The sequence below is a fragment of the Balaenoptera ricei genome, chromosome 7, assembly GCF_028023285.1.
Source record: "Balaenoptera ricei isolate mBalRic1 chromosome 7, mBalRic1.hap2, whole genome shotgun sequence".
NCBI lineage: Eukaryota > Metazoa > Chordata > Mammalia > Artiodactyla > Balaenopteridae > Balaenoptera > Balaenoptera ricei.
Genome location: NC_082645.1, coordinates 75,967,595 through 75,983,477, shown reverse-complemented (window position 1 = coordinate 75,983,477; position 15,883 = coordinate 75,967,595). Strand labels below are relative to the sequence as shown.

General features: G+C 35.5%; 1 protein-coding gene across 1 annotated transcript in view; it reads right to left on the bottom strand.

The window, feature by feature from the left end:
- The window catches only part of COL3A1 (collagen type III alpha 1 chain), a 38,508-nt gene that overhangs the window by 9,398 nt on the left and 13,227 nt on the right, over positions 1–15,883 (bottom strand). Inside the window, exons 6-36 of the mRNA XM_059928321.1 lie at positions 14,804–14,857; positions 14,288–14,341; positions 13,474–13,527; positions 12,764–12,817; positions 12,547–12,600; positions 11,833–11,886; positions 11,369–11,413; positions 11,176–11,229; positions 10,684–10,728; positions 10,050–10,103; positions 9,540–9,638; positions 8,947–8,991; positions 8,702–8,800; positions 8,446–8,499; positions 8,216–8,323; positions 7,974–8,027; positions 7,259–7,357; positions 6,882–6,935; positions 6,625–6,723; positions 6,245–6,298; positions 6,078–6,131; positions 5,697–5,750; positions 5,085–5,138; positions 4,709–4,753; positions 4,032–4,130; positions 3,837–3,944; positions 3,385–3,438; positions 1,827–1,880; positions 1,679–1,732; positions 903–956; positions 75–182 (exon numbers count right to left, since the gene is read on the bottom strand). Of these exons, the coding sequence (XP_059784304.1) occupies positions 75–182; positions 903–956; positions 1,679–1,732; positions 1,827–1,880; positions 3,385–3,438; positions 3,837–3,944; positions 4,032–4,130; positions 4,709–4,753; positions 5,085–5,138; positions 5,697–5,750; positions 6,078–6,131; positions 6,245–6,298; positions 6,625–6,723; positions 6,882–6,935; positions 7,259–7,357; positions 7,974–8,027; positions 8,216–8,323; positions 8,446–8,499; positions 8,702–8,800; positions 8,947–8,991; positions 9,540–9,638; positions 10,050–10,103; positions 10,684–10,728; positions 11,176–11,229; positions 11,369–11,413; positions 11,833–11,886; positions 12,547–12,600; positions 12,764–12,817; positions 13,474–13,527; positions 14,288–14,341; positions 14,804–14,857 (2,025 nt within the window). The remainder of the gene's footprint in view (positions 1–74; positions 183–902; positions 957–1,678; positions 1,733–1,826; positions 1,881–3,384; positions 3,439–3,836; positions 3,945–4,031; positions 4,131–4,708; positions 4,754–5,084; positions 5,139–5,696; positions 5,751–6,077; positions 6,132–6,244; positions 6,299–6,624; positions 6,724–6,881; positions 6,936–7,258; positions 7,358–7,973; positions 8,028–8,215; positions 8,324–8,445; positions 8,500–8,701; positions 8,801–8,946; positions 8,992–9,539; positions 9,639–10,049; positions 10,104–10,683; positions 10,729–11,175; positions 11,230–11,368; positions 11,414–11,832; positions 11,887–12,546; positions 12,601–12,763; positions 12,818–13,473; positions 13,528–14,287; positions 14,342–14,803; positions 14,858–15,883) is intronic.

Here is a 15,883-nt window from a genome sequence, read left to right as displayed (position 1 = left end):
CAGTATGAAATATTGAAGTATCGACAAACCTAAGTGCTTTCCATTAGAAGGCTTAGAGAAAGAGAAATACTTACGGAAGGCCCAGCACTTCCGGGGGGCCCTGCGACTCCAGGAGGGCCTCCTTCACCTTTCTCACCAGGAGCACCTCTTTCACCTTTACCACCAGGCTCACCGTTCTGGCCCTGCATTCAGAAACAAAAACAGCCCGTGAGCTTACATCTTTCACAATACAATGGGCTTGTCCTTATTTTCCTTCAGAAAATAGAATTCTTCAGGTGGAGAGCTATTGAAATAAAATTGGAAAAGAAGAGTCTTTGAAGACATGGAAGAAACAAAGACAATGAAAATGTTTCCATGACAGGGACTTCCCTGGTGGTCCAGTGGTTAAGACTCCCAGCTTCCACTGGTTGGGGAACTAAGATCCCGCATGCCCCATTATGTGGCCCCCCCAAAAAGAGTTTCTATGATAAAAGAAAATTATCAAGAAAGTGGTAAGATGTACATTCTTTGTCATAAAGGAGAACCTCTCTCCGAGGATTGTGCATCTCAAAACAATCACCAGTAAATGCATTTGAGAAAGATGGGGCTTAGAGCAAATTTTAATTAGTACCATCTAATAATGGAAGAACCTTTCAGATTTTCAGAGTGCTTTAAGTCTAGGGGATCATGTTAGCCTCATTAACCTGGCATAAAGACAGGCCAGGTGTTTTTATCTCCATCTTTTAAACAGTAAGAATAGAGATAATGTGTAAAAAAAAAAAAGGAGGTGGATAAATGAAACCCCATAAGGAATGAGTGGTTGAGATAGATTAGAATTCAGACTTGACTTATACTTCTGCTATTTTTCAGCGAGATAGTGATTCTGGGCTGTGTGATATGTATGTTTTAATGTTCATACTTACAGGAGCACCAGGAAAGCCGGCAGGTCCTGGTGGCCCATGTTCACCTCTCTCACCCTTAAGTGAAAATATACTCATTAGTCACAGTGAAGACATCTTCCCATTGGGAGCACACGTCATCCTCTGTATCATCTTATCTTTCCTTTAAGCTAAGAAAAGATAGTATTAGTGTGCAAAGCTAACTAACGTAGCTTAACCTCTGAAGACTTTTCCATTTCTCAATAAAATTCAAAGTAGACAACACCAGAACCATTGATTCCTTCTGCTTCTGACTGTGATATTATTTGCAAGGAAAATAATTTGAGAATTTTGAAGTGTTTAAAACACTTACTTGTATAACTTCTAAAAATGTAAGGATTTAAAAAAATAAAAATATGGTAAAAGTTTTGAGAAATCAATCATTAAATTAATTAATTAAAAACATTTACTAAGTATCTCTCCTGAGTCTGCAAACCCTGAAGGTAGAGAATCTTAGATCTAGAAGGAGGCTCAGGCAAAGACCCTATAGCTTTAAGAAATACTCATTTACAAATGCATATTACTTGTGCAATTTTTATATTTTTTCCAGAATTATTTAGGAAAGATGGCAAGATTTGAAATGGTCTCTTGTGAATTTTAGATTTAAGGACTTTAACCTTTCCTTGCATGTCATATGATGCCTAAAGACAGTATCCCATCATTGAGACTCGGGGCCAGAAGCAGAATTGCTAAAGAGGGAAGCACAGGTAGCTGCTGCCTGTGTGCGGTTAAAATTACGTTGAAATGTCTTAAACACTTACAGGGCCACCACGAGGACCAGCTATACCCGGAAGTCCAGGGGCACCACTTTCACCCTTAAAAAAGAGAAAAATAATTTATATTGCCCTGCATTCAAACAACAATGACGACAAAAGACATTTTCTGTTTCTAAATAGTGTCAAGTGTTACCTTATCTCCAGGCTGACCAGCTGGGCCAGGGGGACCAATAGGACCAGTAGGACCCTAAAGAAAATAGAAATATACTTTAATTTCGAAGATAAAAAGCATCATTTTCCTTATTAATCAAAGAGCATATATAAGGACATACTGTTCATCTAATAAACTAGATAATATGATTGCTTTGATGGCTTGAATGATATGCTCTTCACTCAGTGTGTAAATACTGCAGAGTTTAGTAAATATAAGATTTCATGGATTATATAATTCAGTGGCAATTTATAGATTCATTTTTTCTTTCTATTGCAGAAGATAAATAAGATGTGATGTAAGATTTCACAGTCGTATCTTTTAGAATTAAAGTGCATTGCCTTATTCAATTGTATGATAATTCAAAATATTTCATTTAACCACTTAAAGTACTGTTACACATATTAAAGTTTTCACATTGAAGTTTTCAAATATTAAAGTTTTACTTATATTACATAAATAAAATATTAGATTAAAAAAATTTTATGATGGCTTACTCATCTAGTCTGTTAAAAATGAAGCATTTATGAATTTGTTTAAGGCAACTACAGTGAAGATAATGTCTATCTAATGGCTTAGTTATCATGTTTATTTGCTACAGTCATATCTAGGTGTTTACTAATGCGAATAGAATTGATTGTAATGTGTTTTTCTTTCCATTTTTATTTTGAAATAGTTATATAGATTCACAGAAGTTTGCAAAGAAATATACAGGAGAATCCTGTGCATCTTTCTCCCAGCCTCCTTCAGGATTACATCTTACACAACTATGGTATAGTATCAAACAAAGCAATTGACATTGGTACAACCCATAGAGCTTATTCAGTTCGCACCAGTTATGCATGCACTCATTTGTGTGTGTGTGTGTGTGTGTGTGTGTGTGTATGTAGCCTTATGACATTTTATTATGTGTAGCCTCGCATGACCACCACCATATTCAAGATATTCAAAGGTACAATCATCATAAAAGACTCCCTCATGTCACCTCTTTATAGTTACACCCATCTCCCTCTCCCCTATTCCTCAATTCTGGCAACCATAAAGCTGTTCTATATAATTACATTATTTCACAAATGTTACATGAATGGAATCATGCAGTATGTCCTTTTGAGATTGACTTTTGTCACTCAGCATGATGTCCTTGGTGTTTGTATAAGTTGTTGCATGTATCAACTTTTTATTGCTAAGTAATATTCCATGGTATGAATGTACCATGGAATTTCAATGTTTTTTAAAATCAAAAAGTTCCTTCATCAGCAGTATTGATTATCTTGAATTTTAGTGACTTATTATGACTTCAGCTTATAACATTTATCATACTTCTGAGATTTTTTCCATTCTTAGGTCACTGTTGAACTATTAGTGATAGAAACCAGGAATTTTAACAATCATGTCATTTGGGTCTTCTTAATACCCAGAAGGTGGCAAAGTATGGTCTAACTTATCATGAGGAGTTTTTGGAAAAAATAGAAGTTGAGGTGAGGGACTACTCCATATCACATACAGATAAATTCTGTTTCTCCCCAATTCAAGTACTCACCCTTGGACCATCTTTCCCTGGAGCACCATCGACACCTGAACTGCCGGGCTCACCCTGTCAAATAAAAGCCAGTGTCATCAGATTAGAGGTATCTTCACTGAAAACATGCCAAGAAGAGGAGAAACCCTCAAGATTAGCTGCAATGTATAGTAGGTGTTCTGCTTTGAAAGTTGCTTTAGAAATCCATCTCAAATTACACTTACTAGATGGGGGTGGGGTGGGAGGGAGGTCCAGGAGGGAGGGGTTAAAGGTATACATAAAGCTGATTCACTTCATTGTACAGCAGAAACTAACACAACATTGTAAAGCAATTTTACTCCAATTAAAAAAAATCTAAAAATAAATAAAATGATAATATTAATTTTGAAAATAGATTATTTTCCAGAAATGTTGCCTTCCTTTAACCAACAAAGTTGGTTTTATTACATAATTAACAGAGAATAAGTTGGTACCTTGTCACCTTTTGGACCAGGGCCTCCAGGACCCCCTCTTTCTCCAGGCATTCCTTGCAGACCAGGTGAACCAGCATTACCAGGTGGCCCAGGGGAACCAGCAGCGCCCTGAAATTAAAGGAGAAATAGTAAATCACAGGAAAGACATGAAATGCATTTTGTAAAATCTAGGTGAATTGAATTATGTGGAGTTACCTTTCCTCCTTCGGAACCAGGGGGGCCAGTTCCCCCTCTAGGCCCAGGGGGCCCTGGAGGTCCAGTAAGTCCACGTTCACCGGGGGCACCAGAATCACCCTGTAGTAGGAAAATGGAATATCCCTGTTAGGAAAACCAAGGCTAAAAACAAAGCAAAAACACCCTAAATTGTATTGTTTTGATATAGACCACAAGGTTCTTAACGTACATTTTTGAAAAATTTAGAAATTTTTATAATTATAAAAGACATTTGATCAACTGAGTGACAAACAGAAACACAAAATTAGTTAATCTAAACAAGGAAACTTGGATAGCTGGTCTGATGAGCTAGCTTTGACACTATTATTATTATTTTATCACAAGGGCAAATTTTTAAAGTTCTTCTACCAAAACAGTTTTTCTATAGAGAGCCAATGCACCAGAAAAGTTTTCTTTTGAAATTTCAGGTCCATAGTTGACTCTACAGTGTTTATTCATGTCAGAAAATTTCATTTTCCAGATGATGCAAATTTAATGTATTGGAAATGTCTCGGGTTACCCTAAGTGTATTCACCAAACATTTGCAATGTCGTGCTTCTAAAGAAAGGAATATTTTGGTTTGCTGTACTAAAAATGTGTCACTAATCAACTGCTCTATAACATGCTGAAGAAATGAGAAAATAAATGGAAATATTTACCTTGCCTCCTGGAGTTCCAGGTGCACCAGCCTCACCCTTTGGGCCCTAGGAGATTGGCATTGCATGATTAGGCCTCTATCAGAATATACATTATATAAGTATAAGCAAAATACAAACTTGACTTGCATACTGTATTATTTGTCCAATCTTGAGCTGTGTACTCTTCCTTTAGATCCTTTTATTTTATGGTAAAATTCAAACTTTCCATGGAATAGTTATGACTGAATAATTTTTCTTTGTTTTGTTAATGAATATTTCAAAACTAATTGTTAAAGCCCAGATACCGTGGCATGAAAATGCAAAAGTTAATAATTTATAAATGATTAATATTTATTCTTTTGGTTTCTAAGTTTTGAAAAAATGGCAAGCAACTTACAGGTTCACCAGGTTTTCCATTTTCTCCTGGAGGACCACTCGTTCCAGGCAAGCCCTACAAGGAATCATATTTGTATTGTGTAATCACTTCAAACATTGCTTACAGAAAAGCTTCTCTCATGTAAGTATGTTTCTGCAAAGTATTCAAAAATGGTTTTAGCAGTCTTTTTAAGTGTAAAAAATATGTAGCTCTCAAAATCCAACGATAGAGAGATGATAATCATATCTTACAAACCTATGTTCATCTCCTTCAATTCTTTCTGCTGCTGTATATAAAAATGAATTGATGAGTGTGGTGAGATGAATTTAGCTATATACATTTAAATTACAATAAAAATAAGTATAAGCATATAGAATTATGTGAACTTTATTTTCTTTAAAAAATTATTAATGCACTCATTCTAGAATAGGCATGGAAGTTATGCCTATTAACATTGCCTATTGTTTTATTTCAAGGTAGAAGTCAGATCCGCACATTTTAAGCTTAAGGTGCATTATAATCTTTTAGTGTCACAAGGATACTGAACAGCTGATTAACTCAACAAATAAAACTATCAAAGGAAAGTACTGATAAAAGTAGGTGCCCAATGACATTTAAGTCACAAATTCTTACTTGTAATCCTTGTGGACCAGGGGGTCCTGTGTCTCCTTTGTCACCACCTGGTCCCTATGTACAAAAAAATATTGAGATGCTTCATTATAAGATATCCTTTCATATTTAGTTCACACAGTTTTCATTTCATCAGGCCAGTTGCTTAATTAAAAAATTAATGGTGTAAAGGGGGGCAGAGTCTGGCTTGTGGAAGTGATGCAAGGGAGACATGTACAACATAAACTTTACTCAATATTAGTATTTAGCTAACTAACTAAACAAGCTTTGTAATTGCTTTGGTGAACTATAATGATATAGTGTCAGAGACTGCATAATACCCAAAGTCTTCCCTTGGTCCCAGTCCCATCCACTTCCATTTCCAATTTATGTGAGTAAACTTACGGTAGGTCCTGGGGGACCCTGAGGTCCAGTCTCACCATTCTTTCCAGCAGGACCCTGAAAAAAAAAAAACCAGTTATGGAAGCAGAGATAAAGATAATAGAAGTCATAGAGTTGGAGAGAAATGCTTCTACTAGAAGACTGGAAATGAGTGGATGAAAGCTACATACCTGAAGGCCAGGACCTCCAGGACTACCACGTTCTCCATTCTTTCCAGGAGCACCCTAAAGAAGTAGCCAGTATTTACTTATTCTCAAAAGGAAATTATTCATTATAGCGTTCTCTCATGTTTTTGATCTGCCCCCTACACACACATGCATACATCCACAACCGAAAACTACTTTCGAGAGCTAGGTTTCCATAAATGTTCCACTCTTTGCCCAGAACTCCAGAAAAAATACTTTAGCTCCCTTCTCACACGGTATTTTGATTTTCATATACTCTTCTGTGCTTTGAAGTGGAGATCAATTTTTGGCCATCTGCACTCCCATATAGAAAGTAAAAGACCTTTTGTCAAATATTTATTGAAGAAGTGAAGGAAGGAACTCACATCATTTCCTTTAGGACCAGGGAAACCCATGACACCAGGCTGACCTCGGGAACCAGGTGAGCCTGGAGGACCTGGTCGACCACTTTCTCCTTGACTCCCCTAATGAGAAAAAATTATATTAATAGAGGTTTCATAAAAATCTGATCAAAATATACAATGTACATACCAAGGCTATACAATATATATCAAGCCTAGTTCAAACTGTGCATTTCATTATTCTCTGGACTTGTAAAATGAGATGTTAAAAATGTACTTACGGGAGGCCCTGGTTTCCCATCGCTGCCTGGTCCCCCAGGACTACCGGGCATACCCTACATTGAAGAATTCAGTCAGTCAGCTGATTTTAAAACGATAATTAAAAAAAACCTAAAAGCACCTATCTGTAAAATTTTGAGCTTTCCACTGACATATGTAGCTTCATATTTGCACACATGTTTTTCTGTCTGTAAATATCTTCGTCAAGCATTCTATTTTCTGTCCTTCAATCTATACTAGCTTAAGTTTTCTTAAAAGAATTTTGTTTTGTTTTGAGCCTACAAAATGTAGAGTCTGATTTAAGTTATTTTTGAACGTTCTTCATTTGCTTTTCTTCTTAGTAAATGACAGTGTCAATCAAACAAGTGTTCCTCTTTACCCTCAATCCTGGACCTCCAGGGAGGCCGTCTCGGCCAGGTTCTCCAGCAACTCCTCTGGGCCCTGCAGGGCCTGGACCACCACGCTCCCCGGGGGGACCCTATGTGATGAAATAAATCAACATGTATGTAAAAGAGCCTTCATTGACCTAGACGTTGACAGTACTTAGGTTGCAACTAGAGAACTTCTTTTGGTCCCTTAAAGAGAGGTGGGGTGTTGCTGGCATGCTCAGTGTAAATCACCGTTACCTATTAGCTTGGGTTGTCATACCGGAAATATTTTAAGGCAACTTCGATGAACATCACATGCTGAAGAAAGCAATATTTAGTGGGCTTAGCAATATAGTTTGGTGCATATAAAATCAAATATCTTTGATGTTACGAAATCAGATTTGCACTGCACTTCAGAGTTTCCAAAGAACTTTCAGGCATTTTAGTCTAACTTATTCTTGCAATGATATTGAGATAAATAGTCCCCAATTGACAGATAAATTAAAGAATTCTCATAGAGGTTAAATAACGTTAGTTACAAAGCTAAGAGAATGGCTGAGCAGGGAATGCAATAATTCCCATTGTTTTACATTGGGAATTACTATTTTTTTAACTCCAATATATTTCATTCAGATAGTTAGGTGTTAAGTAATGGGAAACTGTATAGAAGAATATACCTATGTGTAGCACCAGCATTCCTGAGCATCGAAAACGAAAGTTATCTACCTTTTCTCCTGGAAGGCCATTTGCTCCAGTAGGTCCTCGGAATCCAGGCATACCCTGAAATAGTGAAAGGCAAATATTTAAGTCTAAAGTGCCAAAACTTTTTCATAATTCTCATACTGTGAGATGCTTCAAAACAATATTTGGGATTGAGTACTACTCAGATTAAGAACAAACATGGTTGCTTCACAGTGAAGGTGAAGTTCTATGATTGTTTTCCTTTTCGATGCCCGTGGGAAACGTACCCTTTCTCCTGCAGCTCCGGGAAGTCCGTTCGCACCAGGTTCTCCAGGAGAACCGTCTTTGCCATCCTCACCCTTAAGTCCTGGAATGCCTGGAGAACCAGCTTCCCCCTGTGAAAGGAGGTCAATAAAGAAATAATGACTGAATTTCACTGCAAATTTTTTACCTGTTTATTTCCTGATTATGGTATACATTTCTAAGAAATAATCAAATCTGTTAGGGCGATACTTACGCGTTCACCACGTGGTCCTGGCTCTCCTTTGGCCCCATTCTTACCGGGTTCACCCTAAATGGGACATAATCTTGGTTTAAAAACGTGGAAAATAGACTAACAAAATAATCACCAGTCACACCTGATTCAATTATAAAACCAGAGTGAAATCAATATAAATTCAATGGAACAAGAACAAAGAGCCTGCTATTTCTTTTTTTTACTGTGAGAAATAAACCACACCTTTCAGACAATAAAGGAAAAATAGACAACTTACTGCAGCACCTCGCTGCCCGGGAGCACCATTGGTACCAGAGGGTCCTGGAGGACCGCGGGCTCCTATCAGTCCAGGAGCCCCAGGAATGCCAGCAGGACCCTAGAAACAATCCAAGAACGTTAACATTAGGCAAACTTGAACTTTCTTTTCTAGATAGCTAACTTAAATGTATTGTCCTGCAAAATGCAGAGGAAGCCAATAATATGTGTATGGCTGAATGCGGGTGAGTGGTGGGGGCATCTTACCATTTCACCTTTACCACCAGGACTACCATTACTCCCAGGAGGGCCCTAGGAGGGGAAAAGAGCATATTAATAAGAATGCAAATAGTGCATATATATTTGAAGTTGCTTATATAACTAAAATAAATTTATTGATGGGTGCTTTATAGAGATTAGGTGATTCTTCCAACTACAGCACAACACATAAAATGTCGCAAAAAATGATCATTATCTGAATAAATTAAAGATAATACGCACTTGGTCTAAATTATTAAATAAGAACATAGAGAAGAGGTTTTTGGTCTTGTTTCTCTTCCGAATTTTTCTGATTGGTGATTAGTTTGGGGCACAGTCTTCAAAGTATCAGATAACTATCCATCCTCTACTTATTCTGTGTCATATAACCATAGAATTCATAAATTCTAGAAAAGTACAGACCGCAAAACTAATTTCGGTACTCGTCAAATCAATATTTATCATGGTAGAGTTATTGCAGAGCACTAAGCAACATTTCTTTGCAAAAAAGTAATTTTAATTGATAGCAACATTAGAACATATGCTTTCATGAAATAAAGTGTAACAATGCTCTCCCTTAATCAGCCATATTTGGTACTTACAGGAAGACCTGGAGCACCAGCATGTCCCTGAGGTCCAGGTTCTCCTCTTTGTCCAGGGGAGCCACTTGAACCAGGAGATCCCGCAGGTCCAACTTCACCCTAAGGGATAAAACCCTAAGTAGTCAGTCTCCCTTGCCACTTCTAATCTCTTGGCCAGTTTGCTAGTCAGTCCTGTTTAAACCCATCTCCCAAAGGCTGAAGTGGTACGATAATTAAAGCAAAATTTCATTAATCACATAGGCAGAGAAAAATGGTAACTATGTGTGTGACTGTGTTATCTCTGTTTGCAGAAAGAGACTGGGGAAAAAAGAAAAGACATCAGAAGAGATCAGAATAGCCGAAGGCCAGGGATAAAACCCCTTTTGGAAACAAGAATAGGGCTTTAAAGATCTATATGGCTCAAAGAAATCCACTTGACTGTTAAAAAAAATCACTTTCAAGAAGCAGCCCAATGATTTTCTGTTGTCTCAAAGATATATTTTACATTCTTCTACAGAAATACATGTTTACCTTAGCACCAGGGGAACCAGGGAATCCTGCAGTTCCAGGGGGACCAGGGGGACCCTAAAAAAATAAATAACATTTCAAGAGCTCTTAATCAAGTAAAAGAAAACTAACACTACTGGTAAATAATAAGTGGGTACATACACAATACAGAGGAAAATTAGATAAAAACAGTATTTATCGTCAGAGATGAACATTATGTGGAGAAATAGTGTGGTAAAATAAAAAGAAAATTTGGATCACCCATGCCCGACAACTTATGCCATGAATTCTGGTGACTTTGTGCAGGTCACTTAGCCTTGAGCTCTCATTTATAAAATAGAGATAGCATTATTATCTATTTTGCAGGACTCTTTTAATTGTCATATCCAATATTGGCCCTTAACTAACATTGTAAGCACCATACAGATGTTAGTAACTGGCCAAGTATAATAAGGAGTATCAGAATTTTTGTTTATGGGCTTACCGTTTCTAGATTAATTGTTTCTAGATTTTGTTTATGGGATTAGTGTCAGTTTGAATCAGATATTTATGAACAACGTTGAGTTTTAAGTCTACAATCCATGTTATTCCAATACTCCAAAATTCCATAATCTCTCATTACACTAAGCCCATCAGGGTTAGATAAAAAGTTACTTACTGGTTGTCCATCACTTCCTCGAGCTCCATCATTACCTCGAGCCCCCTAAAAAGAGAAGTTAGTCTCAAATATCTTCTTTCTGAAAGGCTGGTCACAAGTAATATTTTAACTAAAAGTCTGACTCAATTGAGTTGACTTTTCCTCAAGTATATTAAAATCTGCTTAATAATTATATACCTTTAGAGGGAAATTGTTGAAATTCTGATAGGTACAGCAATGATCTAATGTAGAAAGATTAGATTCTGTGTTTTACAGACCTGAAGGCAAATTAATGCATAAATATGCCAAGCTAACACGTTAAAAAATCCTCAACAGATAATAACTACAAAACACTTATTTGTTTGCATATAATTATGGCTAAAATCTTTATGGAGGTGACTTTAAATGCAATTTTATAGAAAACTTCTTGCAGACTGTCACAGCCTGGAACCTGACTGAGACACTTCTCGGTGACTCGGGTTGTAATTGTGTAATGTCAGTAAGAATACTCACTGCAGCTCCAGGAAGTCCTGGTCGTCCTCTCTCACCAGCAGGCCCTCTTGGACCCTACAGAATAAAATTAAAAGTGTGGTCTTATTTTAAACTAGATATGCGTGAGAATGGTTGGAGAGTGAGCAAGGCAAGTTTTGCGTTGGGTGGAAGTTAATAGTAAAACTGAAAATTGTATGATAAGAAACATAATTACCATCGCTCCAGGAGATCCATTTTCACCTGGAAGGCCATTTTCACCCTAGAAACATGTAAAATGTGTCACCATTTTGTATAACAGGAGGAGAAATTTATAACTTTTTCAACACAGCATATTATAAAAAACATATGGAACCAAGAAAAAGATTACATTTTAACAACACCAAATTTTTGTTAGCAATCTTATATGCTGTAAATCTCAGTTTTTGCATTTTAAAAACTTGAGGACTAAACAGAAGTAATCAACGTGTTACTCTGGGCGCTCAATCATTTCTAATCTAGACAGTTCAAGTTATCAGCTTTCATGGAAGTTTTAAGAGAACATCTCAATTAGTCGCTGTTATTTAGCTCTTAAAATGCAAAACTCAGGTATGTTTTAGAAAAAGGCAAACCCTAAAATATAAATCTTAAATATAGCTATAATATTTAAATAAATTTATTTATGATTTTGTTGTGATTTACCTTTAATCCAGGAGTACCTTGTTCGCCTTTTTCTCCATTTCGTCCATCAAAGCCCTTTGAAATAGATAAAAGTAGTAAAAATATTAAGATCTGTTAACAATTCAGAACAGTTAAAAACTTTACATTAAATTTTTTATAGCTAGCTTTACCACATAGCACTATTTTCAACATTGACATGAATAATTTAAAACTCTTTTAAGTGCATTGAAGACCCTGGACATTGATTTTACAGTAAAAAACATGAACTAATTAGAAAGTACAATTTAGTCCAATTAGGAATTTGCTTTAAATGTAGCATTAAGGCAAGTATCAGTTTCGTAGATTTTTATGTCTTATGAAGTTGATCAATTTTTGGCTCAGCTGGTTTACTCTATCTAATGTTTTGCATAGAATAAGTCATTTGATTCGATCTGTAAATCATATTGACTAAGTCAAGAATAATTCTCAATGGTATATTTTCATCTTTTCTGACAGCGGCAGTAAGAAACTTACTGTTTTGCAAGTATTTTCCATACACTTAAAATCAGCTTTATTACTTTATGTAAAATAACTAGTTGATTTGGTCAACAAATAAAGTTGATAGACTTAGAAAATCAAAACAACTAGTCAGAATCAATCATTTCTGGCACACACTCAATTGTCCAATAAAATTGGTTAGGTAAGTAAACATAGCCAAATGCAACAACTTAGAGTCAATTTAGAAACTGTACTTACTCTATGTCCTTTCATACCAGGGAATCCAGGCATGCCAGCTGGACCTTTGACACCCTAAAAATAAGGAATAAAAAAGATATTAATGAACTTTCAAATAGACTCACAATCCAGTAGTGAAAATGCCTTCCCTTTTTAAGTTTAACTTAATTATATAGTAATTTTCAATCTAAGATCATTGTGATTACTCCAACTAATTCATTGCATGCTGAAGACTTACTGGAGGGCCAGGCAATCCTCGCTCTCCAGGTCGTCCGGGTCTTCCTGATTCCCCCTAGGTGGAGAAATAAAGAATATGTGGGAGCTTGTGTAAGAGAAAACTCATTGTAACCAATTAGTGAACTGATTATTTTGCATTTTTCTCACCAAGGACTCATGAAAATGGTTGGACTAAACATATGGTTGTGAGAACAGCTTTCCTAGTAAAAGGAATGGGGAGAGCTTCTCCCACCTTGATATAAACTTATAAAAAATGCAGGCATCACTCCAAACAAGTATTATGACCACCTCTCAATCCAGTGGGAAGAATTTGCCATTGGAAATTAAATGGAAAAGAAAGACTGGCATAATATTGATTGTGTTTTTAAGTTTTCAAGTTCGTAAAAAACTGATACAAATTTCTTTATTACAAGAGACAGAGAGAAGAAGCGTCTTCTCTAGTTAAGTGATGTATTCACTGGATGACTCTTCTTGACAGAGTCAAGAAGCACATTTGGAGGTTTTGTTGGTTTGGAATTCAAAAACTGGTATATGTAGCTATGCAAATATTACGTAGATATTCAGAGATTAATATGAGCTAAAAAGTTGTTAAGATATCAACAAGTTTTTGAGTAAGGTTTTTCTCTTTGAGATCCTAGAACATGGGATATACTATTTAGAATATTCCAACTTGAATTTTGCTGTATCCCCATTCAATTCTTAAAAACTTACATCCTTTCCGGCAGGACCTAATGGACCTATAGCACCAGGAGGTCCTGGAGGACCCTGAAAAAAAGGAAACAAAAAACAAATATATCTGTAGATTTTTCTGTTACAATCAATTTATTATTCTAATTATGTGTATTTCTAGAAGAAAACTCCTTTTAAAAAATACTATCAATGTTTCTCATCATGAAAATGACACACTGAGTTAATAGTATACCTATATTAAATCCAGTTGTTACTGTTAATTAAACTTATTTTTTATGAAAATTTTAAGTACCATGTATCAGTATTTTATATCACATGTGTGTATTTATAAACCCAAATGCACTTCTACATTTTTTGAGATATTGAAATTTTAAATGTATAGGTATTTTCAAATATTTTGAAATATTAAACTAACTTAACCTTATTTACACAGCATGTTTTCTCGGTGGACTTTGTTAGACTATGCTTATTTCTACTAAATTAATTTTAAAATTGTATTTCAGAGGAGTAGACATGCAGGTGAACTGAGCGGCTACAGGATAATTAATCCATATTTAAGAGAAAGAGGATTTGTATTCGCACTAGGAAGTGGACTGTGGTGGTGGCTAATTAGCCAGGAAATTCCTAGATTAAAATAGTAGGTGTCTCTAAGATATCTAAACCTTTGAGTCCAAAAGATCTTTGAAACCAGTTCAACGATCATAAAAGTACAACTTATTATTTTAAATAAATTTGATCTATATTTTGTAGCATTCGACGGTTATGTTTTAGAAAATGAAGGTGGTCTCTATCTAGAGCTGTTAATTTATTAAATATAGATACAGTTGTTACTTACTGAAGGACCAGCTTGCCCAGGTTCACCAGGGGGACCTTGGTATCCTGGAGAACCCTAGTGGATAGAATAATACGTAAATATTTTTAAACTAACTTAATCTTCATATGATTCATTTACATCTTGAAGACAGTATGAAATCAGAATTTGTGAATGTAGTCAGCGAATTGTACTCTAGTTTATAAATATTGAAACCACAATTTTTCAGATCAAAATAGAGTTAATTTATTCCATTCTACACACTTAATTCCACTGAAACTGAATTGTTTCAGACTTGAAGCCATATGACAAGCAAATTAAATATGTGGTTTAATTTTACCAAGGTTTTAATTGCTAATAGTTAAAAGGAACTAAATGTGAGATTCCAACATCTTTGAAGGAATGATAGTTTCTTGGTTGCTACTTCTCTACTTAATTGAGATTATACATGCTGGAATGGCAAAATTACAGCAAGATCTATATTAACTTGATTCATATAATATGCATGAAGAAGAAATCACCATTAATGGCTATACTTACAGGGGAACCAGGATGACCGGATGCACCAGGGGGACCGGGTGGGCCGGGTGGACCCTGGAACAAAAATTCGAAGGATAAGTACAAAATAAATGCATCTGCAATACACTTTAACCAGGCATCAGAGATGTCTCTGTTTAGAATGATACTGACATCTTTAAAAATGAGAACAGCATACCTCATTATGTGATAACTATTCATAGATTAATTAATTTTATTAATTTTAAATGAAAATCTCATCACAAAAACTTCACTCTAAATGAAATTCTCTCAGAGTCAAAAAAATTATTGGTGTTATAAAATGTTGACCTGAGTTCCCCAAAAAGTGCGTTCAAAATCTAGAAAAATCTATACAAAATGCTTTGAGAATCTCTGCAACATTAGGGTGATACTCGAACTGGTGAAGAAGCATATTTTTGCCTGGCAGCTCAACTCAATGTGGAAAAATATTGATCTGCATACTATAAACCCCAGTTTCTAAAAATAATGATGTAAATCAACCCAAAATTTCTTAACTGTTATCACTGAGGTGTGTTGATATGAAGATTTAGATGCGTATGTAAGATTCATCGTACGTGGGACAACAGTAAATTATAATTGATATATCATTGTTCAGAAATACAGGTTAAACTAGAAAATCTTCAGCTCTGTAGCACACTATTTATAAATACTGATAATAAATTTATAAAACTAGAGTTTCTCCTTAAATTTTATCTTGTAACTTTTTTTCTGGAATCTTAATAAGTAGTGGACTTTTTAGTTTTTTAGGTTTTTTTTTTAGTAAAAACAGCATATCTGATTGAAAAATAGGATTCATAATGTGAATGTAGCTGAGTAACAGCAGATGTTTACATTTACATAGTTAATACAATTGTCCTTCTGGTTTTAAAATATACACAAAAAAGTCACAGGTTCTAAAACTTTAAAGATGAGTAAAATTCTCTTCTTACAATTTACTTTTTTACCAATTAAGGGTCTTTCTTTAACTGATCATTTCGATCTAATAGCTGAAATTTTATCCTCTCTAGTTTTAGAAGTCACAGCTATGGGGTCCAATGATCTGGGCAGCAATCTTCCATAATC